This window comes from Panulirus ornatus, chromosome 73, assembly GCF_036320965.1.
Source record: "Panulirus ornatus isolate Po-2019 chromosome 73, ASM3632096v1, whole genome shotgun sequence".
NCBI lineage: Eukaryota > Metazoa > Arthropoda > Malacostraca > Decapoda > Palinuridae > Panulirus > Panulirus ornatus.
The window spans coordinates 15177621-15204183 of NC_092296.1; the positions used below are offsets into that span (position 1 = coordinate 15177621).

The window sequence follows — 26563 nt, forward strand, 5'->3', positions numbered from 1 at the left end:
CCCCCATCACACGAAATTACATACCGTCAACTGACGAGGAGTGTCTCGTTCCGTGGTGACCATGTCGTCACTCGTGTCCACCATGGACGCTAACTGAGGGAGTCAAACTTTACTGAACATGAGAGACGAGTTCGATTTACCTCTTTCGATGGAGTCGCGCGGGTCCCAGCTCCTACTGCTGGTGTCGACGGCTGGGGCTTCGCTCTTGGTGCTGACGAGGGAGTCTGAGTTGTTCCTGGTGCTGACGATGGTGTGTGACTTCTTTTTCGAGCTGACGTTGGTGTCTGGGCCGCTCTTGATGCTGAAGATGGTGTCAGCAGCTGGGGCGTCGCTCCTGGCGCTGACGAAAGTGCCGGTGGCTGGGGCGTCGCTCCTGGCGCTGACGAAGGTGCCGGTGGCTGGGGCGTCGCTCCTGGCGCTGACGACGGAGTCTGTGGTGTTTCTACTAACGATGTTGCCGCCGCTGGCTGCTGTCGTCTCGGCTGATGTTGTGAGCGATGTCTCTGGTGCCGTGGCCGGTGGCAGGTATGCTGATGTGTTGCTGGGTGTTGCCCACGAGCTGGGGGAGACGACTATCGGGCTTTCCCGTCCCCTTCTGTGTACCGTCGGTGACCTGGGCCCTTCCATCCACCGAGACGGTTCCAAAGGCGCCCCCGGGTCCCCGTCCCGCCCCTGGGAAGGATCCGGGGTCCGCGCCCAGGTCCCTTCCCCGTCCCGTGAGCCTGGTCCGGGGCCGCCCCGAAGCTCTCGCCCCGACCCGGGGAACATGTGGTCGAAGCCCCTGTGATGCACCTTCCTCCTGGGGTGCCTCAAGCGGTGCCTCCCGCCCACCTCCTCATACCGCTTCCCTCCCACCTCTCCCTCACTCTCACTGCGGACGCCCCTCTCACCGCCAACGCCACTGTGACCAAAGTCGTCCTGTTCGCCAGGGTCGTCGTCCTGTACGACCCTCTCCGTGTCATCGGGGTGCGACAGTAGTCTCCTGCGGAGGCCCCTTATTATCACGTCAAAGAAATCGACCTCGTGCTGCAATTGGTCTGCCTGACGTGACGTCACCAATGTGCCCGTCTGTGGTTGGCTGGTGTGGTCGGAGGTGTGCCAAGCCTGTGGCTCTCTCTGGCCAATCAGGGGGTCGAGTGCCACTCCGGGTACGTCGTCTGCCACAGTTTGCCTGACATCTGAAACGAATGAAAAATCATTAAAAATTCTGCCTCTTTTTTTTCCTTTTCCTCTCGTCATTAAAGGTACCTTGCTAGTCTTAATCACACGCTGGTAAAATGAAGGTAATACAGTCGTCCTGTAATATACACGAGGCGTTACATGAATATGAGCGTTTTTGTATGTTACAGCCTTCTTGAAGAGAGGGGTCACGTGTATACGAAACCTGTGGAACATGGAATTCACATCCTTTCTCATCACACACACACACACACACACACACACACACACACACACACAAACACACACACACACACACACACACACACACACACAGAGGCCTCCATGCTATACAGGTTAGCGTTACTGACCATGAAACAACCACGAGTCCGATAATGGGGTCGGATCCACATGGGTTCCAATCGTGGGTGAAGCTATTGGCCTACAACCAGCCCCAGGTGTTCATCCTTCCCCCTCATGGCTGGTCGATCAACGGGCACCTGGCTTAGGCTGGAGTATACAGACGAATCCAGAGAGCAACAGACCACTAGGTTCTTGCGAGGCAGTTTGTGATAGTGGAAGATGTCAGAAACTCACAGACGAGTGAGGTGAAACATAGAAGGTATACAGGTAATTCAAAGGGAATAACCTACATATTGTTACTGTGACTAAGGAGGAGCAAATAATGTTAAGTCCAGGACCTGAAGTGAAGTATCTATCAAGTCTAGTCTGGAGCGTATCTGTGGTACTGCTTTTAACCACTCTTAATTGGCCAATCGTTATCCATATGTTAACAGTCTTGTCGGAGAAAACGTAATTCGCTCATTTGAAGAAAACCGTGTTCCTCCGTACATCAGCTGATGATAGTAAACAGTTCCTCAGAAGCACCACAACAGTAAGCTGTGGACACAACAACATACTGGGCAAAATGCGAGTCAGAATGGATGATAAGGAGTGGTTTAGCGTTTGGATGGTGGATGGTTGGATACCCAGTGACCAAGGAACGTTGTGGGAATGCTACAATGCAGGATAGAGAGTTTAGGAGATGGGGTATTACGAGTTTAGAGCTCTCTCTAGCCACGTTCAGTATAAACAGGTAATTAAACACACACACACACACACACACACACACACACACACACACACACACACACACCGTTTTTTATAATGATAGATATTGCACGGGCAAAATAAGCCCCAATCAAGGCCATCTCTGGTGAAAGGAAAAGACGACTTGAGAGAAAATGAATGAAGGCATTATTCACGGCCTCACAGGCGTTTGCAGACCTGACTCTTACAGGAATAAAGGTTATATGAAGAGGAAAAGACGAGCGGGGGGCAAGAGAATGCCACAGCTCAGCTGTTCTAGAAAATGACGGTGGTACCATAACGATCAATCCCCAAGTGCCCAGCCTCCACACAGAAACTGTGGGAAGCAGCAGCTGCCGAGCCAGTGGTTTCGAGTGCAAGCCTGGGTGGAGGAGGAAGTAAACCTCATGAGAGCAAGGGTTTACGATGATACCTGTAGAACAAGGAGGAGGAAGCAACACCACGTCCTACAGAGAGGGACGGACGGAGGGATGTGCAGGAAGAACGACCCAGGTGTGTGTGTGTGTGAGCAACGGGGCGATGACTGTAGTCGCCACACTTCTTACTGCGGGACGTGCTGACACACATGGTCGCTGCCAGGAGGGAGGGGATGTCTTCCATGAGGGAGGGGAAGTCTTCCATGAGGGAGGGGAGGCTTCCATGAGGAAGGGGAAGTCTTCCATGAGGGAGGGGAAGGCTTCCATGAGGGAGGGGAGGCTTCCATGAGGAAGGGGAAGTCTTCCATGAGGGAGGGGAAGTCTTCCAGGAGGGAGGGGAAGTCTTCCAGGAGGGAGGGGAAGTCTTCCAGGAGGGAGGGGAAGTCTTCCATGAGGGAGGGGAGGCTTCCATGAGGGAGGGAAAGTCTTCCATGAGGGAGGGGAAGTCTTCCAGGAGGGAGGGGAAGTCTTCCAGGAGGGAGGGGAAGGCTTCCATGAGGGAGGGGAAGTCTTCCAGGAGGGAGGGGAAGTCTTCCAGGAGGGAGGGGAAGGCTTCCATGAGGGAGGGGAAGTCTTCCAGGAGGGAGGGGAAGTCTGGCTTTTTAGGCCAAGAGAGGAAGTAGGTGAGACGTGTCACTGGCATGGATTACTCCAGCCTCTTAAATAGAAAGGTTGAGTTGTGATGATGGGTGAACATCACTGTGGTCATTACTGATGATTGGTGAACATCATTGTGGTCATTACTGATGATTGGTGAACATCATTGTGGTCATTACTGATGATTGGTGAACATCATTGTGGTCATTACTGATGATTGGTGAACATCACTGTGGTCATTACTGATGATTGGTGAACATCAATGTGGTCATTACTGATGATTGGTGAACATCATTGTGGTCATTACTGATGATTGGTGAACATCACTGTGGTCATTACTGATGATTGGTGAACATCATTGTGGTCATTACTGATGATTGGTGAACATCACTGTGGTCATTACTGATGATTGGTGAACATCATTGTGGTCATTACTGATGATTGGTGAACATCACTGTGGTCATTACTGATGATTGGTGAACATCATTGTGGTCATTACTGATGATTGGTGAACATCATTGTGATCATTACTGATGATTGGTGAACATCACTGTGGTCATTACTGATGATTGGTGAACATCATTGTGGTCATTACTGATGATTGGTGAACATCATTGTGGTCATTACTGATGATTGGTGAACATCACTGTGGTCATTACTGATGATTGGTGAACATCAATGTGGTCATTACTGATGATTGGTGAACATCACTGTGGTCATTACTGATGATTGGTGAACATCATTGTGGTCATTACTGATGATTGGTGAACATCACTGTGGTCATTACTGATGATTGGTGAACATCATTGTGGTCATTACTGATGATTGGTGAACATCACTGTGGTCATTACTGATGATTGGTGAACATCATTGTGGTCATTACTGATGATTGGTGAACATCACTGTGGTCATTACTGATGATTGGTGAACATCATTGTGGTCATTACTGATGATTGGTGAACATCATTGTGGTCATTACTGATGATTGGTGAACATCACTGTGGTCATTACTGATGATTGGTGAACATCACTGTGGTCATTACTGATGATTGGTGAACATCATTGTGGTCATTACTGATGATTGGTGAACATCATTGTGGTCATTACTGATGATTGGTGAACATCACTGTGGTCATTACTGATGATTGGTGAACATCACTGTGGTCATTACTGATGATTGGTGAACATCATTGTGGTCATTACTGATGATTGGTGAACATCACTGTGGTCATTACTGATGATTGGTGAACATCATTGTGGTCATTACTGATGATTGGTGAACATCACTGTGGTCATTACTGATGATTGGTGAACATCACTGTGGTCATTACTGATGATTGGTGAACATCACTGTGGTCATTACTGATGATTGGTGAACATCATTGTGGTCATTACTGATGATTGGTGAACATCATTGGCCTGGGCTCTGAGGAATATCTTAGGGAACATGGATACTATGAGGGAACTCAGGTCTAGAGGGAACCCTGGTCTAGAGGAACTCTTTTAGAGGTGATTTGTGCATTGTGGACTCACGGTCATAATTGGTAATCATTTGGCATTGAGTTGGTGAACTCATGTGCATTACTGAGTGGTGACATCACTTATATATTGGAAACACTTGCATATGTGATGTGAACACATGGGCATTATGTGATGGGAACATCATTGGCTACTGATGATGGACATCAGGTCATTACTGTGATGGTGAACACATGGTCTTATGATTGTGAACTCATTGGTCATTACTGATGTGGTGACATCATGTGGTCATACTGATGATTGGTGAACACACTGTGTTTACTGAGATTGAACATCATGTGGTCATTATGAGATTGTGAACATCATGGTACGAGATGGGAACACACTGTGGTCATTACGATGTTGTGAACTCATTGTGGTCATACTGATGATTGGTGAACATCATTGTGGTCATTACTGATGATTGGTGAACATCACTGTGGTCATTACTGATGATTGGTGAACATCATTGTGGTCATTACTGATGATTGGTGAACATCATTGTGGTCATTACTGATGATTGGTGAACATCACTGTGGTCATTACTGATGATTGGTGAACATCACTGTGGTCATTACTGATGATTGGTGAACATCACTGTGGTCATTACTGATGATTGGTGAACATCACTTGTGGTCATTACTGATGATTGGTGAACATCATTGTGGTCATTACTGATGATTGGTGAACATCACTGTGGTCATTACTGATGATTGGTGAACATCACTGTGGTCATTACTGATGATTGGTGAACATCACTGTGGTCATTACTGATGATTGGTGAACATCACTGTGGTCATTACTGATGATTGGTGAACATCACTGTGGTCATTACTGATGATTGGTGAACATCACTGTGGTCATTACTGATGATTGGTGAACATCACTGTGGTCATTACTGATGATTGGTGAACATCATTGTGGTCATTACTGATGATTGGTGAACATCATTGTGGTCATTACTGATGATTGGTGAACATCACTGTGGTCATTACTGATGATTGGTGAACATCACTTGTGGTCATTACTGATGATTGGTGAACATCACTGTGGTCATTACTGATGATTGGTGAACATCACTGTGGTCATTACTGATGATTGGTGAACATCACTTGTGGTCATTACTGATGATTGGTGAACATCACTGTGGTCATTACTGATGATTGGTGAACATCACTGTGGTCATTACTGATGATTGGTGAACATCACTGTGGTCATTACTGATGATTGGTGAACATCACTGTGGTCATTACTGATGATTGGTGAACATCACTGTGGTCATTACTGATGATTGGTGAACATCATTGTGGTCATTACTGATGATTGGTGAACATCACTGTGGTCATTACTGATGATTGGTGAACATCACTGTGGTCATTACTGATGATTGGTGAACATCACTGTGGTCATTACTGATGATTGGTGAACATCACTGTGGTCATTACTGATGATTGGTGAACATCACTGTGGTCATTACTGATGATTGGTGAACATCACTGTGGTCATTACTGATGATTGGTGAACATCACTGTGGTCATTACTGATGATTGGTGAACATCACTGTGGTCATTACTGATGATTGGTGAACATCATTGTGGTCATTACTGATGATTGGTGAACATCATGTGGTCATTACTGATGATTGGTGAACATCACTGTGGTCATTACTGATGATTGGTGAACATCACTGTGGTCATTACTGATGATTGGTGAACATCACTGTGGTCATTACTGATGATTGGTGAACATCATTGTGGTCATTACTGATGATTGGTGAACATCACTGTGGTCATTACTGATGATTGGTGAACATCACTGTGGTCATTACTGATGATTGGTGAACATCACTGTGGTCATTACTGATGATTGGTGAACATCATTGTGGTCATTACTGATGATTGGTGAACATCACTGTGGTCATTACTGATGATTGGTGAACATCACTGTGGTCATTACTGATGATTGGTGAACATCATTGTGGTCATTACTGATGATTGGTGAACATCACTGTGGTCATTACTGATGATTGGTGAACATCATTGTGGTCATTACTGATGATTGGTGAACATCATTGTGGTCATTACTGATGATTGGTGAACATCACTGTGGTCATTACTGATGATTGGTGAACATCACTGTGGTCATTACTGATGATTGGTGAACATCACTGTGGTCATTACTGATGATTGGTGAACATCACTGTGGTCATTACTGATGATTGGTGAACATCACTGTGGTCATTACTGATGATTGGTGAACATCATTGTGGTCATTACTGATGATTGGTGAACATCACTGTGGTCATTACTGATGATTGGTGAACATCACTGTGGTCATTACTGATGATTGGTGAACATCACTGTGGTCATTACTGATGATTGGTGAACATCACTGTGGTCATTACTGATGATTGGTGAACATCATTGTGGTCATTACTGATGATTGGTGAACATCATTGTGGTCATTACTGATGATTGGTGAACATCATTGTGGTCATTACTGATGATTGGTGAACATCATTGTGGTCATTACTGATGATTGGTGAACATCATTGTGGTCATTACTGATGATTGGTGAACATCACTGTGGTCATTACTGATGATTGGTGAACATCACTGTGATCATTACTGATGATTGGTGAACATCATTGTGGTCATTACTGATGATTGGTGAACATCATTGTGGTCATTACTGATGATTGGTGAACATCACTGTGGTCATTACTGATGATTGGTGAACACTGTGGTCATTACTGATGATTGGTGAACATCACTGTGGTCATTACTGATGATTGGTGAACATCACTGTGGTCATTACTGATGATTGGTGAACATCACTGTGGTCATTACTGATGACTGGTGAACACTGTGGTCATTACTGATGATTGGTGAACATCATTGTGGTCATTACTGATGATTGGTGAACATCACTGTGATCATTACTGATGATTGGTGAACATCACTGTGGTCATTACTGATGATTGGTGAACACTGTGGTCATTACTGATGATTGGTGAACATCACTGTGGTCATTACTGATGATTGGTGAACATCACTGTGGTCATTACTGATGATTGGTGAACACTGTGGTCATTACTGATGATTGGTGAACATCATTGTGGTCATTACTGATGATTGGTGAACATCACTGTGGTCATTACTGATGATTGGTGAACATCACTGTGGTCATTACTGATGATTGGTGAACATCACTGTGGTCATTACTGATGATTGGTGAACATCACTGTGGTCATTACTGATGATTGGTGAACACTGTGGTCATTACTGATGATTGGTGAACATCACTGTGGTCATTACTGATGACTGGTGAACATCACTGTGGTCATTACTGATGATTGGTGAACATCACTGTGGTCATTACTGATGACTGGTGAACATCACTGTGGTCATTACTGATGATTGGTGAACATCACTGTGGTCATTACTGATGATTGGTGAACATCACTGTGGTCATTACTGATGATTGGTGAACATCACTGTGGTCATTACTGATGATTGGTGAACATCACTGTGGTCATTACTGATGATTGGTGAACATCATTGTGGTCATTACTGATGATTGGTGAACACTGTGGTCATTACTGATGATTGGTGAACATCACTGTGGTCATTACTGATGATTGGTGAACATCACTGTGGTCATTACTGATGATTGGTGAACATCATTGTGGTCATTACTGATGATTGGTGAACATCACTGTGGTCATTACTGATGATTGGTGAACATCATTGTGGTCATTACTGATGATTGGTGAACATCACTGTGGTCATTACTGATGATTGGTGAACATCATTGTGGTCATTACTGATGATTGGTGAACATCATTGTGGTCATTACTGATGATTGGTGAACATCATTGTGGTCATTACTGATGATTGGTGAACATCATTGTGGTCATTCCTGATGATTGGTGAACATCATTGTGGTCATTACTGATGATTGGTGAACATCATTGTGGTCATTACTGATGATTGGTGAACATCATTGTGGTAATTACTGGAGGACTACAGGTACCCCCCCCCCCCCACACACACACACCCCTCATTATCGACCGCTGTCTCAAAGTCTCTTCATTTGGTCTGTTCAAGTCTCTCTCTCTCTCTCTCTCTCTCTCTCTCTCTCTCTCTCTCTCTCTCTCTCTCTCTCTCTCCTTCCTGCCACGCCTGGCCTGCTGGCTTTCACAGCCCACCGTTGTCTGCATACCGACCATAACAAACCACACCTCAACACGACTCGTTGTTCTTAAATCTTAAATTTTCCTGCGGTGAGCCTTACGCGCTGGCCCTGCAACAGCCAACCACAGCACAAAACAGGTCACCTGAACCATAGACTTCCTCACTATATTCTTCCATATAACAGAATAAAAAAAGTCTTTAAAAAAGTAGGTTTAGCCCTATAAAGAAAACGGGGGCGTGGGAAGAAAATGCATCCCACGAAAGAAAACGGAAGAAAAGAAGAAAGTATAAATGTGGAAACTCGTCACAGTCTAATTAAGCCGACGCTAAATCTACCTGTGGCGGCTTATTGACGTAACCTCATTAGCCGGCCACACCTGAGAGAGAGAGAGAGAGAGAGAGAGAGAGAGAGAGAGAGAGAGAGAGAGAGAGAGAGAGAGAGAGAGAGAGAGAGAGAGAGTATGCCTCCGGCTGCACCTCAATAGAAGCAGGAGAGGAGAGTGGGCGAGGGAGGGGAAGTATGGGAAGATACAAGCGGGTTCCCCTCCGTGTTGGCCCCCCCTAAACCATCATTAACAAAAGGGGGGGAGGGCCTGTGTGATGGTGATAATGATGGTGACACTGTGTGTCATACAATGGTGAGGGGTGATGATGGTGATGGTGAACACTATAGTCAGAACTAGTTGTTAAGTAGGGTGATGAGGGGGGGAGGTGTGTGCACGTGGCACGGTGGTCAGAGGCGCGTGCTAACGTGCCACCTGGTTCCATGTCCAGTGGCTAAAGAAAGTCTTAGTTGCTTGCCTCATCTCTTTTTCTTTTTTGATCGAGTTTGTTTGGAAAAGTTCAACACCTTTTCATCTAAAAGTCTCTCTATATAACTGGCTACCTTCTTGCCCCAGGAGAATCTACCTTCTGTTGGGGGCCTCCCACAGCGCTCAGGAGGGAGGCATTATGAGTATTATGAGAGCTCAATGGAGTTACCTGGGAGACAGAAGTGAGGAAAGAGTGAGTGAGGGTGGATGAGTTTGGAGGTACCTGGGGCACAGAAGTGAGGAAGGAGTGAGTGAGGGTGGATGAGTTTGTTGCTGGTTGTGTGTGTGTGTGTGTGTGTGTGTGTGTGTGTGTGTGTGTGTGTGTGTGTGTGTCAGGGGAAGGAGGAGGGGGACGCAGGCCCTCAGTGTAATGACGTGCATATCCCAGTCACCAGCAGACTCAAGACCCCGCTGAGACGCGCCACGCCCGGCTGACCACCAGGCCAGGGCAACCAGAGAGAGAGAGAGAGAGAGAGAGAGAGAGAGAGAGAGAGAGAGAGAGAGAGAGAGAGGTGGGGGGCCTCTTTTTTGGGGGGGTGCAAGGCTGTGCTTCCTTACATGGAGGGTGTTGGTAGGTTCCGTTTTCCTACTGTACTGCAGCCGGAGTTCTATCGGGAAGGCCCCCAGCAGTCAGGGGTAACTCCTTCAAATATGTACGTTTTCTTCATGTCGTCTGCTAGGGTTGTAGCCAGGACGAGGTGACTGCTGTACTCCCCAGGCTTGTGACCATGTAGGGATGGTGGATCTGTGGGGTTGGTAACGGTGTCCCAGGGATATGTAGGGTTGGTAATGATGTCCCAGGGATTTGTAGGGTTGTGAACTATCCCAGACCTGTGAACTATCCCAGACCTGTGAACCATCCCAGACCTGTGAACCATCCCAGACCTGTGAACCATCCCAGACCTGTGAACCATCCCAGACCTGTGAACCATCCCAGACCTGTGAACCATCCCAGACCTGTGAACTATCCCAGACCTGTGAACCATCCCAGACCTGTGAACCATCCCAGACCTGTGAACTATCCCAGACCTGTGAACCATCCCAGACCTGTGAACAATCCCAGACCTGTGAACCATCCCAGACCTGTGAACCATCCCAGACCTGTGAACCATCCCAGACTTGTGAACAATCCCAGACCTGTGAATTATCCCAGACCTGTGAACTATCCCAGACCTGTGAACACTCAGGATACGGCACTAGAGGCCAAATGCCAACCAGATGTGTTACACTTTCGCCCAGAGTGAACCTGACCTACATAACCTGGGATGTGCGATATGTAGTTAAAGGACACACAAGTTACAGGACAACAGATAACTGAGGGATAATAGATAACTGTGGGATCATTAACTTTGTTCCACGAAGCAATTACACACTCGTACAGTGAACCACAATATACGACGCTTCAACAATGAAACTGAAATCTAGTTTGATGGGAAAAATAGATCCAAAAATATAAAAATTTGGGGGGCATTAACTACTACTACTACTACTATAACTACTACAACTACTTCTATAACTACTACGACTACTTCTATAACTACCACTATTACTATAACTACTACGACTACTTCTATAACTACTACTACGACTACTACTACAACTACTACGACTACTACTACTATAGCTACTACGACCACTTCAACTACCACCACTACTACTATTAATACTACAACTACTACTACTATTACTACTCCTACTACTGCTACTACTACTATCATTACTACTACTACTATTACTACTACTACTACTAATAATAATAATAATAATAATAGGCGAGAGAGCGTGTCCTATACAGGAATAACTTTAACCCTGTAATATATGTGTGACGTAGTGTTGCCATTGGCGTGAACCAGGCCATTATAATGCGGGTCAGGGTTCACCACGGAAGCGTCTGTCATGTACGGGTCTGGCCCTGGTTCCGGTACAGTCTACATTAAGGCTACACACTAGTAAACTGTGGCCTATTGTTAACGCTGAGCTGCAAAGCCAGAAATGCAATAATATATATATATATATATATATATATATATATATATATATATATATATATATATATATATATATATATATATATATATATATATACGTGGATGTAGAAAAGCAATTGTATAAACATACGGGAGCTGGACGCCTGTGAAAAGTTGCCTCGGTTTGCTATGGTTTTGAGGTTCAGACGGACCTGGTCTACACCAGGGATAGGAGAGAATGAGACAGATAGACAGACAGATGGGTAGACAGATAGACAGACAGATAGGTAGACAGATAGACAGACAGATAAGTAAATCAAAATCCTTTTCGAGCGACTCTGGTCTCCAGGTGGCTTAGGGCCACAATGTCACCCAACACTTCCAGGGTGTTGAATCCTCCTTAAGTTAGGATCAGCGCTTGGCCAATCCCATATGGAGGCTTTAAGACCTCTCTCCCTTCTTACGACCACATTAGCATTACAGATATTCTCTCTCTCTCTCTCTCTCTCTCTCTCTCTCTCTCTCTCTCTCTCTCTCTCTCTCTCTCTCTCTCTCTCTCTCTCTCAGCTGGAGAGATGAAGTAGGGTAAGGAGACAGAAAGACTGAGAGATAAACATGTGTGTGTGTGTGTGTGTGTGTGTGTGTGTGTGTGAAGGAAGATCAGCGTCGCCTAAGATCACCAATTTCTTTCTGTCTTCTCCATCAACTGTGGGGAGGGAGTGTGTGGGCTGTGGGGAGGGAGTGTGTGGGCTGTGGGGAGGGAGTGTGTAGACTGTGGGGAGGGAGTGTGTAGGCTGTGGGGAGGGAGTGTGTAGACTGTGGGGAGGGAGTGTGTAGGCTGTGGGGAGGGAGTGAGGATTGTGGGGAGGGAGTGAGAATTGTGGGGAGGGAGTGAGGATTGTGGGGAGGGAGTGAGGATTGTGGGGAAGGAGTCAGCACAGTGGGGAGGAAATGAGAACTGTGAGGAGGGAGAGAGAACTGTTAAAGTTCAGGTTATCATGTCAAAGGGTCGTACCGTCCTGCTCAAAGGGTCGTACTGTCCTGCTCAAAGAGTCGTACCGTCCTACTCAAAGGGTCGTACCGTCCTGCTCAAAGGGTCGTACCGTCCTGCCAAAAGGGTCGTACCGTCCTACTCAAAGGGTCGTACCATCCTGCTCAAAGGGTCGTACCGTCCTACTCAAAGGGTCGGTACTGTCCTGCTCAAAGGGTCGTACCGTCCTTCTCAAAGGGTCGTACCGTCCTACTCAAAGGGTCGTACCGTCCTACTCAAAGGGTCGTACCGTCCTGCTCAAATGGTCGTACCAGCCTGCTCAAAGGGTCGTACCGTCCTACTCAAAGGGTCGTACCGTCCTGCTCAAAGGGTCGTACCGTCCTGCTCAAAGGGTCGTACCGTCCTACTCAAATGGTCGTACCGTCCTACTCAAAGGGTCGTACCATCCCACTCAAAGGGTCGTACTGTCCTACTCAAATGGTCGTACCGTCCTACTCACAGGGTCGTACCATCCTGCTCAAAGGTCGCGCCATCCTATTCAAAAGGTCGTACCGTCCTGCTCAAAGGGTCGTACCGTCCTACTCAAAGGTTTGTACTATCCTGCTCAAAGGGTCGTATCGTCCTGCTCAAAGGGTCGTACCGTCCCACTCACAGGGTCGTACCGTCCTGCTCAAAGGGTCGTACCATCCTGCTCAAAGTGTCGTACCGTCCTGCTCAAAGGGTCGTACCGTCCTGCTCAAAGGGTCGTACCGTCCTACTCAAAGGGTCGTACCATCCTGCTCAAAGGGTCGTGCCGTCCTGCTCAAAGGGTCGTACCATCCTGCTCAAATGGTCGTACCGTCCTACTCAAAAGGTCGTACCAGCCTGCTCAAAAGGTCGTACCGTCCTGCTCAAAGGGTCGTACCGTCCTACTCAAATGGTCGTACCGTCCTACTCAAAGGGTCGTACCGTCCTACTCACAGGGTCGTACCATCCTGCTTATAGGGTCGTATCGTCCTGCTCAAAGGGTCGTACCGTCCTACTCACAGGGTCGTACCATCCTGCTCAAAGGGTCGTACCGTCCTGCTCAAAGGGTCGTACCATCCTGCTGAAAGGGTCGTACCGTCCTACTCAAAGGGTCGTACCGTCCTGCTCAAAGGGTCGTACCGTCCTGCTCAAAGGGTCGTACCATCCTGCTCAAAGGGTCGTACCATCCTGCTCACAGGGTCGTACCGTCCTGCTCAAAGGGTCGTACCATCTTGCTGAAAGGGTCGTACCATCCTGCTGAAAGGGTCGTACCGTCCTACTCAAAGGGTCCTACCGTCCTGCTCACAGGGTCGTACCGTCCTGCTGAAAAGGTCGTACCATCCTGCTGAAAGGGTCGTACCATCCTGCTGAAAGGGTCGTACCGTCCTACTCAAAGGGTCCTACCGTCCTGCTCAAAGGGTCGTACCGTCCTGCTCAAAGGGTCGTACCATCCTGCTGAAAGGGTCGTACCATCCTGCTCAAAGGGTCGTACCGTCCTGCTCAAAGGGTCGTACCATCCTGCTGAAAGGGTCGTACCGTCCTACTCAAAGGGTCGTACCATCCTGCTGCAAGGGTCGTACCATCCTGCTGAAAGGGTCGTACCGTCCTGCTCAATAGGTCGTACCGTCCTGCTGAAAGGGTCGTACCGTCCTACTCAAAGGGTCGTACCGTCCTGCTCAAAGGGTTGTAACGTCCTGCTCAAATGGTCGTACCATCCTGCTGAAAGGGTCGTACCATCCTGCTGAAAGGGTCGTACCGTCCTACTCAAAGGGTCGTACCGTCCTGCTCAAAGGATCGTAACGTCCTGCTCAAAGGGTCGTACCGTCCTGCTCACAGGGTCGTACCGTCCTGCTCAAAGGGTCGTACCATCCTGCTGAAAGGGTCGTACCGTCCTGCTGAAAGGGTCGTACCGTCCTGCTGAAAGGGTCGTACCGTCCTACTCAAAGGGTCGTACCGTCCTGCTCAAAGGGTCGTAACGTCCTGCTCAAAGGGTCTTACCATCCTGCTGAAAGGGTCGTACCATCCTGCTGAAAGGGTCGTACCGTCCTACTCAAAGGGTCGTACCGTCCTGCTCAAAGGGTCGTAACGTCCTGCTCAAAGGGTCGTACCGTCCTGCTCACAGGGTCGTACCGTCCTGCTGAAAGGGTCGTACCATCCTGCTGAAAGGGTCGTACCATCCTGCTGAAAGGGTCGTACCGTCCTACTCAAAGGGTCCTACCGTCCTGCTCAAAGGGTCGTACCGTCCTGCTCAAAGGGTCGTACCATCCTGCTGAAAGGGTCGTACCATCCTGCTCAAAGGGTCGTACCGTCCTGCTCAAAGGGTCGTACCATCCTGCTGAAAGGGTCGTACCGTCCTACTCAAAGGGTCGTACCATCCTGCTGAAAGGGTCGTACCGTCCTGCTGAAAGGGTCGTACCGTCCTGCTGAAAGGGTCGTACCGTCCTACTCAAATGGTCGTACCGTCCTGCTCAAAGGGTCGTAACGTCCTGCTCAAAGGGTCGTACCATCCTGCTGAAAGGGTCGTACCATCCTGCTGAAAGGGTCGTACCGTCCTACTCAAGGGGTCGTACCATCCTGCTGAAAGAGTCGTACCGTCCTACTCAAAGGGTCGTACCGTCCTGCTCAAAGGGTCGTAACGTCCTGCTCAAAGGGTCGTACCGTCCTGCTCAAGGGGTCGTACCATCCTGCTGAAAGGGTCGTACCATCCTGCACAAAGGGTCGTACCGTCCTGGCCGGGATCGTAAGCCCGCGCGATGTCTGAAATAATCCAGCTTTTCATATCTCTTTATCCACGTCCACCGGTGGCCATCTGTCGAGAGAGAGAGAGAGAGAGAGAGAGAGAGAGAGAGAGAGAGAGAGAGAGAGAGAGAGAGAGAGAGAGAGAGAGAGAGAACCAGCGACTGACGCATCATACACCAGACTGGGCCAACCATTGTGCCATAAAGACATCATTCCATTAAGACCAACAAAAGGAGAAAAGAAAAGAAAAAAAAGAAGAACGATATAAATATAAAAGTTGCGGAATGATGAGTTGAACCCGCGCGTCAGATGTTCAGGGTGGAGGTAGAGGCCAGGAAGAGGTGGAGGTGGAGGGAGGTGGAGGGGCGTGGGAGGGAGGTGGAGGGGCGTGGGAGGTCAGTGCAGCAAACGGACGACCACAAACACAGGAAGTCTCTCAGCGGCCATCTGGAGGGGGGGGGGGGGGGGGGGGTCCTCCTCCTGGCCTGATCCCCCCCCCCCTCCAGGCAGGGCCCTGGGGGGTGACCTGGTCTGGGGAGGAAATCTGGGGAGATTTATATCTCCTGGTGGCCACACACGTCATATATATATATATATATATATATATATATATATATATATATATATATATATATATATATATATATATATATATTTCTTTTCTTTCATACCATTCGCCATTTCCCGCGTTAGCAAGGTAGTGTTAAGAACACAGGACTGGGCCTCTGAGGGAATATCCTCACTTGGCCCCCTTGTCTGTTCCTTCTTTTGGAAAATTAAAAAAAACCGGAGGGGAGGATTTCCAGCCCCCCCGCTCCCTCCCCTTTTAGTCGCCTTCTACGACACGCAGGGAATACGTAGGAAGTATTCTTTCTCCCCTATCCTCAGGGATAATATATATATATATTTTTCTTACTTTCAAACTATTCGCCATTTCCCGCATTAGCGAGGTAGCGTTAAGAACAGAGGACTGGGCCTTGAGGGAATACCCTCACCTGGCCCAATTCTCTGTTCCTTCTTTTGGAGAAAAAAAAAAAAAAAAAAAAAAAAAAATGGATGGCTGGAGAGGATCACAATTTCGCGCGTGATCAAGACATTCCTATGAGTCCACGGGGAAAATGAAACACGATAAGTTCCCAAGTGCACTTTGGTGTAATAATCACATCATCAGAAGAGACACAAGAAAGAAGTATAAGTCAGTTGATATACATCGAAGAGACGAAGCTAGGGCGATATTCACAGTAATTAAGAACATAAGAAGTGAGGACACTGCAAGAGGCCTATTGGCCCACAACCAACCTATGAACACATAAACACATCATCCAACCTTCATTTAAAGCTACGTAAACAACTAACATTCCACCACTGTACTTGGCAGTTTGTCCCATAAATCAAATGCCTTATTCCCGAACCAATGTTTACCCACATCTGACCTGAATCTATCTTTTTTTCCTAATTTAAATTCATTATTTCTTGTCCTATCCGGTGGTGCCATTCCTTTATCAATATCCTTCACTCGTTTAAAAAACTTGAATCATATTCCCTCAAGTCCTCTTCCTCTTAATTGTAAATTCATTGTTTTTAACCTTTCCTCATAAGTGAAGTGTCTAATTCCATGGATCATATTTGTCATTCGCCTTTGTACACTCTCTCTAAACCATCCATCTCAACTGTATCTTATGATCCAAATAATTACGTTAGATACGTTACATACAAAGCGCCAGTGTCTGACCATTATATGATAGTCGTGTTGACCAGGACGCCTCTTATCATCCCGCTCATGGATGGTCTTATCGCCAGCCTGACGTACCTGGTGGCCAGGTACAGCGGGGTACACCAGCCCCGGCACACACAGATGTTCCGCGCACCTGCCGTGGCCAACAGCTGCCGCCAGCGCCCACGCAGGTGTTGTGGACCAACACTTCCTACACCTGTGCACTTGTAGACTCAATACTACCAATGCTGAGAAATGAGCACGAAGGTACGATCCTTGAGCACGACGGTACGACCCTTGAGCACGACGGTACGACCCTTGAGCACGACGGTATGACCCTTGAGCACGACGGTACGACCCTTGAGCACGACGGTACGACCCTTGAGCAACACGGTACGACCCTTGAGCAACACGGTACGACCCTTGAGCACGACGCTGTACGGCCCCTGAGCACTAGGCTGTACGACCCTTGAGCACGACGGTACGACCCTTGAGCAACACGGTACGACCCTTGAGCAACACGGTACGACCCTTGAGCACGACGCTGTACGGCCCCTGAGCACTAGGCTGTACGACCCTTGAGCACGAAGCTGTACGACCCTTGAGCACGACGCTGTACGGCCCTTGAGCACGACGCTGTACAGCCCTTGAGCACGACGCTGTACGACACTTGAGCACGACGCGGTTCGGCCCTTGAGTACACCGCAGTACCGCCCTTGAGTACGACGCTGTACGGCCTTTGAGCACGACGCTGTACGGCCCTTGAGCACGACGCTGTACGACCCTTGAGCACGACGCTGTACGGCCCCTGAGCACGACGCAGTACGGCCCTTGAGCACGACGCTGTACGACCCTTGAGAATGACGCTGTACGACCCCTGAGCACGACGCGGTACGGCCCTTGAGCACGACCCTGTACGACCCTTGAGCACGACGCTGTACGGCCCTTGAGCACGACGAAGTATGGCCCTTGAGCACGACGCTGTACGGGTTTTGAGCACGACGCTGTACGGCCCTTGAGCACGGCACAGTATGGCCCTTGAGCACGACGCTGTACGGCCTTTGAGCCCGACGCTGTACGACCCTTCAGTACGACGCTGTATGACCCTTGAGCACGACACTGTACGGCCCTTGAACACGAAGCTGTGCGACCCTTGAGCACGACGCTGTACGACCCTTGAGCACGACCCTTATATCTGATAGCCTACTCACTCTTCGGGATGGTCAAAGGCCGGGCGATCATGTCCAAGGGTCGTACCGTCGTGCTCATGGGTCGTACCCTCGTTCTTAAGGATCGTACCATCGTGCCCAAGGGTCGTACCGTCGTTCTCATGGGTCGTACCCTCGTGCTTAAGGATCGTACCGTTGTGCCAAAGGGTCGTACCGTCGTGCTCTCGGATCGTACCGTCGTGCTCTAAGATCGTACCGTCGTGCTCTAGGATTGTACCGTCGTGCTCTAGGATCGTACCGTCGTGCTCTAGGATCGTACCGTCGTGCTCAAGGGTCGTACCGTCGTGCTCTAGGATCGTACCGTCGTGCTCAAGGGTCGTACCGTCGTGTTCAATCGTTCAAAATGAACACATGCGCCCAGACCTCTCTTCTCTGTACCTTTCTAGAGATATTCCTATGATTCGCTGAATATAACGTGTCCAGCTTACATGGTAGAACTCCATCATTCATCCACACTCTCACTCCACCTTCTCTCCTCTCCCCACTCTCACTCCACCTTCTCCTCTCCCCACTCTCACTCCACCTTCTCTCCTCTCCCCACTCTCACTCCACCTTCTCCTCTCCCCACTCTCACTTCACCTTCTCTCCTCTCCCCACTCTCACTCCACCTCCTCTCCCCATTCTCACTCCACCTTCTCCTCTCCCCACTCTCACTCCACCTTCTCCTCCCCCCACTCTCACTTCACCTTCTCTCCTCTCCCCACTCTCACTCCACCTTCTCTCCTCTCCCCACTCTCACTCCACCTTCTCTCCTCTCCCCACTCTCACTCCACCTTCTCTCCTCTCCCCACTCTCACTTCACCTTCTCTCCTCTCCCCACTCTCACTCTACCTTCTCCTCTCCCCACTCTCACTCCACCTTCTCTCCTCTCCCCACTCTCACTCCACCTTCTCCTCTCCCCACTCTCACTTCACCTTCTCTCCTCTCCCCACTCTCACTCCACCTCCTCTCCCCATTCTCACTCCACCTTCTCCTCTCCCCACTCTCACTCCACCTTCTCCTCCCCCCACTCTCACTTCACCTTCTCTCCTCTCCCCACTCTCACTCCACCTTCTCTCCTCTAAAACACTCTCACTCTACTTTCTCTCCTCTCCACACTCTCACTCCACCTTCTCTCCTCTCCACACTCTCACTCCACCTTCTCTCCTCTCCCCACTCTCACTCCACCTTCTCCTCTCCCCACTCTCACTCCACCTTCTCTCCTCTCCCCACTCTCACTCCACCTTCTCCTCTCCCCACTCTCACTCCACCTTCTCTCCTCACCACACTCTCACTCCACCTTCTCTCCTCTCCCCACTCTCACTCCACCTTCTCCTCTCCCCACTCTCACTCCACCTTTCCTCTCCCCACTCTCACTTCACCTTCTCCTCTCCCCACTCTCACTCCACCTTCTCCTCTCCCCACTCTCACTCCACCTTCTCCTCTCCCACTCTCACTCCACCTTCTCCTCTCCCCACTCTCACTCCACCTTCTCTCCTCTCCCCACTCTCACTTCACCTTCTCTCCTCTCCCCACTCTCACTTCACCTTCTCCTCTCCCCACTCTCACTCCATCTTCTCCTCTCCCCACTCTCACTCCACCTTCTCTCCTCTCCCCACTCTCACTTCAACTTCTCCTCTCCCCACTCTCACTCCACCTTCTCCTCTCCCCACTCTCACTCCACCTTCTCTCCCCACTCTCACTCCACCTTCTCTCTTCTCCCCACTCTCACTCCACCTTCTCTCCTCTCCCCACTCTCACTCCACCTTCTATTCTCCCCACTCTCATTTCACCTTCTCTTCTCTCCCCACTCTCACTCCACCTTCTCTCCTCTCCCCACTCTCGCTCCACCTTCTCTCCTCTCCCCACTCTCACTCCACCTCCTCTCCCCACTCTCACACCACCTTCTCCTCTCCCCACTCTCACTCAACCTTCTCCTCTCCCCACTCTCACTCCACCTTCTCTCCTCTCCCCACTCTCACTCCATCTTCTCCTCTTCCCACTCTCACTCCACCATCTCCTCTCCCCACTCTCACTCCACCTTCTCTCCTCTCCCCACTCTCACTTCACCCTCTCCTCTCCCCACTCTCACTTCACCCTCTCCTCTCCCCACTCTCACTCCACCTCCTCTCCCCACTCTCACTGCACCTTCTCTCCTCTCCACACTCTCACTCCACCTTCTCCTCTCCCCACTATCACTGCACCTTCTCTCCTCTCCCCACTCTCACTCCACCTTATCTCCTCTCCCCACTCTCACTCCACCTTATCTCCTCTCCCCACTCTGACTCCACCTTCTCTCCCCACTCTCACTCCACCTTCTCTCCCCACTCTCACTCCACCTTCTCCTCTCCCCACTCTCACTCCACCTTCTCTCCTCTCCCCACTCTCACTCCACCTTCTCCTCTTCCCACTCTCACTCCACCTTCTCCTCTCCCCACTCTCACTTCACCCTCTCCTCTCCCCACTCTCACTTCACCCTCTCCTCTCCCCACTCTCACTCCACCTCCTCTCCCCACTCTCACTGCACCTTCTCTCCTCTCCACACTCTCACTCCACCTTCTCCTCTCCACACTCTCACTCCACCTTCTCTCCTCTCCCCATTCTCACTCCACCTTCTCTCCTCTCCCCACTCTCACTTCACCTTCTCCTCTCCCCACTCTCACTCCAACTTCTCCTCTCCCCACTCTCACTCCACCTTCTCTCCCCACTCTCACTCCACCTTCTCCTCTCCCCGCTCTCACTCCACCTTCTCCTCTCCCTTAACTAGACAAGAGTCAACATACCATTAACATACCCGCTGGGGAAAACTCTACCAAACTAACCCAATATACACACATAAACGCCCATTTTTCTCCCCATTACCGTCTCCACAAAGTAATGGGGAGGGATGAATATATCACCCCACATACCAGGCTCGCTCCCCATATATCACCCCACATACCAGGCTCGCTCCCCATATATCACCCCACATACCAGGCTCGCTCCCCATATATCACCCCACATACCAGGCTCGCTCCCCATATATCACCCCACATACCAGGCTCGCTCCCCATATATCACCCCACATACCAGGCTCGCTCCCCATATATCACCCCACATACCAGGATCGCTCCCCATATATCACCCCACATACCAGGCTCGCTCCCCATATATCACCCCACATACCAGTCTCGCTCCCCATATTTCACCCCACATACCAGGCTCGCTCCCCATATATCACCCCACATACCAGGCTCGCTCCCCATATATCACCCCACATACCAGGCTCGCTCCCCATATATCACCCCACATACCAGGCTCGCTCCCCATATATCACCCCCCCCCCCCCAGACTTCCAATATCACATATTGCCTCATTTGCTACAGTTATAACCCCAGAAATAAATAGAATAAAACATAATCATTTTTCTTAAAACTGACATCAAGTTAGTTTTGAATGATTTCTCGTTTTAATGACTGAAATACGTTCATGTTACGCTCCAGCTACGCACTGGGCTGTGACATATACGCATGTGTGTGTGTGTGTGTGTGTGTGTGTGTGTGTGCAAGCTACTGCCTTTCTGTGATGTGTTGCATGAGGGGACTCAAGGGTCGTACCGTCGTCCGTCGTACTCAATGTGGTCGTACCGTCGTGCTCAACGTGGTCGTACCGTCGTACTCAATGTGGTCGTACCGTCGTACTCAATGTGGTCGTACCGTCGTGCTCAACGTGGTCGTACCGTCGTACTCCAACGTGGTCGAACCGTCGTACTCCAACATGGTCGTACCGTCGTACTCAACGTGGCTGTGCCGTCGTACTCAATGTGGTCGTACCGCCCTACTCAACGTGGTCGTACCGTCGTGCTCAATGTGGTCGTACCGTCGTACTCAATGTGGTCGTACCGTCGTACTCCAACGTGGTCGTACCGTCGTACTCCAACGTGGTCGAACCGTCGTACTCAATGTGGTCGTACCGTCGTACTCAATGTGGTCGTACCGTCGTACTCCAACGTGGTCGTACCGTCGTACTCCAACGTGGTCGAACCGTCGTACTCCAACATGGTCGTACTCAACGTGGCTGTGCCGTCGTACTCAATGTGGTCGTACCGCCCTACTCAACGTGGTCGTACCGTCGTGCTCAATGTGGTCGTACCGTCGTACTCAATGTGGTCGTACCGACGTGCTCAACGTGGTCGTACCGTCGTACTCCAACGTGGTCGAATCGTCGTACTCCAACATGGTCGTACCGTCGTACTCAACGTGGCTGTGCCGTCGTACTCAATGTGGTCGTACCGCCCTACTCAACGTGGTCGTACCGTCGTGCTCAATGTGGTCGTACCGTCGTACTCAATGTGGTCGTACCGTCGTGCTCAATGTGGTCGTACCGTCGTACTCAATGTGGTCGTACCATCGTGCTCAATGTGGTCGTACCGTCGTACTCAATGTGGTCGTACCGTCGTGCTCAATGTGGTCGTACCGTCGTACTCAATGTGGTCGTACCGCCGTGCTCAATGTGGTCGTACCGTCGTACTCAATGTGGTCGTACCGTCGTACTCAGTGGTCGTACCGTCGTACTCAATGTGGTCGTACCGTCGTGCTCAATGTGGTCGTACCGTCGTACTCCAATGTGGTCGTACCGTCGTACTCCAACGTGTCGTACCGTCGTGCTCCAACGTGTCGTACCGTCGTACTCCAATGTGGTCGTACCGTCGTACTCCAATGTGGTCGTACCGTCGTACTCTGCGGTCGTACCCTCGTGCTCACAGGTCGTCAACACCTGACGCTTGAACGAATCACCAATTAACAAATAAATAACAAATTATCAAGAAACCAACAATATGTTTATCACTATAACCAAAAATATAAGAAATATTTTGACATTTTCTTCTTTTTTTTTTCGAGGGATAAAGAAGCGTGTGGTGTAGCCTTTATCATGACCAACACAGACAAAATATATGATGATGGAATAATTGAACCCAACATATTTAACGTAATCCCATTAGTTAAATGAATTCAAATCCAGTAATGGATAATATTACCCGCAGAATTGGATTCCACACTGGACCTACGTATATGATGTATTATGTCCAAATGATATATCAATTATATATATATATATATATATATATATATATATATATATATATATATATATATATATATATATATATCTTTCTTTCATACTATTCGCCATTTCCCGCGCTAGCGAGGTAGCGTTAAAAACAAAAGACTGAGCCTTTGAGGGAATATCCTCACTTGGCCCCCTTCTCTGTTCCTTCTTTTGGAAAATTAAAAACGAGAGGGGAGGATTTCCAGCCCCTCGCTCCCTCCCCTTTTAGTCGCCTTCTACAACACGCAGGGAATACGTGGCAAGTATTCTTTCTCCCCTATCCCCAGGGATAATATATATATATTTTTTTCTTTCTTTCAAACTATTCGCCTTTTCCCGCATTAGCGAGGTAGCGTTAAGAACAGAGGACGGGGCCCTTTTGAGGAATACCCTCACCTGGCCCAATTCTCTGTTCCTTCTTTTGGAAAAAAAAAAAAAAAAAAAAAAAAAAAAATGGATGGCTGGAGAGGATCACAATTTCGGGGCGATCAAGACATTCCTATGAGTCCACGGGGAAATGAAACACGATAAGTTCCCAAGTGCACTTTGGTTTTAATAATCACATCATCAGAAGAGACACAAGAAAGAAGTATAAGTCAGTTGATATACATCGAAGAACGAAGTAGGGCGATACTCACAGTAATTAAGAACATAAGAAGTGAGGACACTGCAAGAGGCCTATTGGCCCAAAACCCAAACCCTATGAACACATAAACACATCATCCAACCTTCATTTAAAGCTACGTAAAAAAACTAACATTCCACCACTGTACTTGGCATTTGTCCCAAAATCAAATGCCTTATTCCCGAACCAATGTTTACCCACATCTGACCTGAATCTATCTTTTTTTTCCTAATTTAAATTCATTATTTCTGTCCTATCCGGGGTGCCATTCCTTTTCAATATCCTTCACTCGTTTAAAAACTTGAATCATATTCCCTCAAGTCCTCTTTCCCCTTAACTGTAAATTCATTGTTTTTAACCTTTCCCATAAGTGAAGTGTCTAATTCCATGGATCATATTGTCATTCGCCTTTGTACACTCTCTCTAAACCATCCATCTCAACTGTATCTTATGATCCAAATAATTACGTTAGATACGTTACATACAAAGCGCCAGTGTCTGACCATTATATGATAGTGGTGTTGACCAGGACGCCTCTTATCATCCCGCTCATGGATGGTCTTATCGCCAGCCTGACGTATCTGGTGGGGCCCGGTACAGCGGGGTACACCAGCCCCGGCACACGCAGATGTTCCCCGCACCTGCCGTGGCCAACAGCTGCCCAGCGCCCCGCAGGTGTTGTGACCAACACTTCCTACACCTGTGCACTTGTAGACTCAATACTACCAATGCTGAGAAATGAGCACGACGGTACGATCCTTGAGCACGACGGTACGCCCTTGAGCACGACGGTACGACCCTTGAGCACGACGGTATGACCCTTGAGCACGACGGTACGGGCCCTTTAGCACGACGGTACGACCCTTGAGCAACACGGTACGACCCTTGAGCAACACGGTACGACCCTTGAGCACGACGCTGTACGGCCTTTGAGCACGACGCTGTACGGCCCTTGAGCATGACGCGTACGACCCTTGAGCACGACGCTGTACGGCCCCTGAGCACGACGCAGTACGGCCCTTGAGCACGACGCTGTACGACCCTTGAGAATTTCGCTATACGACCCCTGAGCACGAACCCCGGGGACGGCCCCTTTAGCACGACCCTGTACGACCCTTGAGCACGACGCTGTACGGCCCTTGAGCACGACGCAGTATGGCCCTTGAGCACGACGCTTGTACGGGTTTTGAGCACGACCGCGTACGGCCCTTGAGCACGGCGCAGTATGGCCCTTGAGCACGACGCTGTACGGCCTTTGAGCCCGACTCCTCCTCTCACTCCTCTCTCTCACTCTCCCACCCTCTCCCCTCACTCACTCCACCTCCCCTCCTCTCCTCTCACCCTCACTCTCCTCTCTCTCTCTCACCTCTCCACTCTACTCCTCCCTCTCCACTCACCTCTCTCCTCCCTCCTCCTCCCTTCCTCTCTCTCCCCACACCTCCTCTCTCACACTCTCCCTCTCTCCTCCTCCACTCTCCTCCCTCACCTCTCTCCCTCCCCTCCTCCTCCCTCCTACTCCCTCCCCTCTCTCTCTCACTCCCCCCACTCCCTCCTCTACTCCTCCCCCTCCCTCTCCTCTCCTCCTCCATCTCCTCCTCACCCTACCTCCCTCACCCTCTCTCCTCCACTCTCTCATCCTCACCCTCTCTCTCTCCTCTTCCTCTCATCCTCTCTCCCTCCTCTCCTCTCTCACCCTCTCCCTCCTCTCCTCCTCTCCTCCCCTCCTCTCATCCCTCTCCCTCCCTCACACTCCTCTCCCCTCCTCCCTCTCCTCCCATCCTCCCTCTCTCACCTCTCTCTCCACTCTCCTCTCCCCTCACTCTCTCTCTCATCTCCTCTCTCCACCCTCTCATCCCACTCCCATCCTCTCTACTCACTCTCCCTCTCCTCTCACTCACCTCTCCTCCCCATCCTCTCTCTCCTCTCACCTCTCTCTCTCACTCCCCTCCTCTCTCTCCTCCCTCTCTCCCTCCTCCTCTCCTCTCCTCTCTCTCCCTCCTCCCCACCCTCTCCCTCTCCTCATCTCTCCCTCTCTCCTCCCTCCTCCTCTCTCCTCCCACTCTCCCTCCTCTCCTCTCACTCCTCTCCCTCCCTCCTCCCTCTCTCTCCTCACTCCCACCTCTCTCCTCATCTCCTCACTCCTCTCTCACTCTCCCTCTCTCACTCATCTCTCTCTCCTCTCCTCTCCCTCTCACTCTCACTCTCCTCTCTCCTCTCACTCTCCCCCTCCTCCCTCCTCCTCTCATCTCTCTCCCCTCACTCTCCTCTCTCCTCTCATCTCACTCCTCTTCCCACCTCCTCCTCTCCCTCCTCTCCCTCCTCTCCTCCCACTCCTCTCCTCCCTCCTCTCCCCACTCTCACTCACCTCCTCCTCTCTCTCTCTCCTCTCCTCACCTCTCTCTCCTCTCCCTCTCCTCA

At 49.6% G+C, this 26563-nt stretch overlaps 1 protein-coding gene across 2 annotated transcripts in view; it reads right to left on the reverse strand.

The window, feature by feature from the left end:
* LOC139748383 (uncharacterized) overlaps window positions 1–26563 on the reverse strand; it is a 254927-nt gene that overhangs the window by 12396 nt on the left and 215968 nt on the right. For both annotated transcript variants that reach the window (XM_071661499.1, XM_071661498.1), the window contains one exon: window positions 141–1178. In XM_071661499.1, coding sequence (XP_071517600.1) covers window positions 141–1178 — 1038 coding nt within the window. The remainder of the gene's footprint in view (window positions 1–140; window positions 1179–26563) is intronic.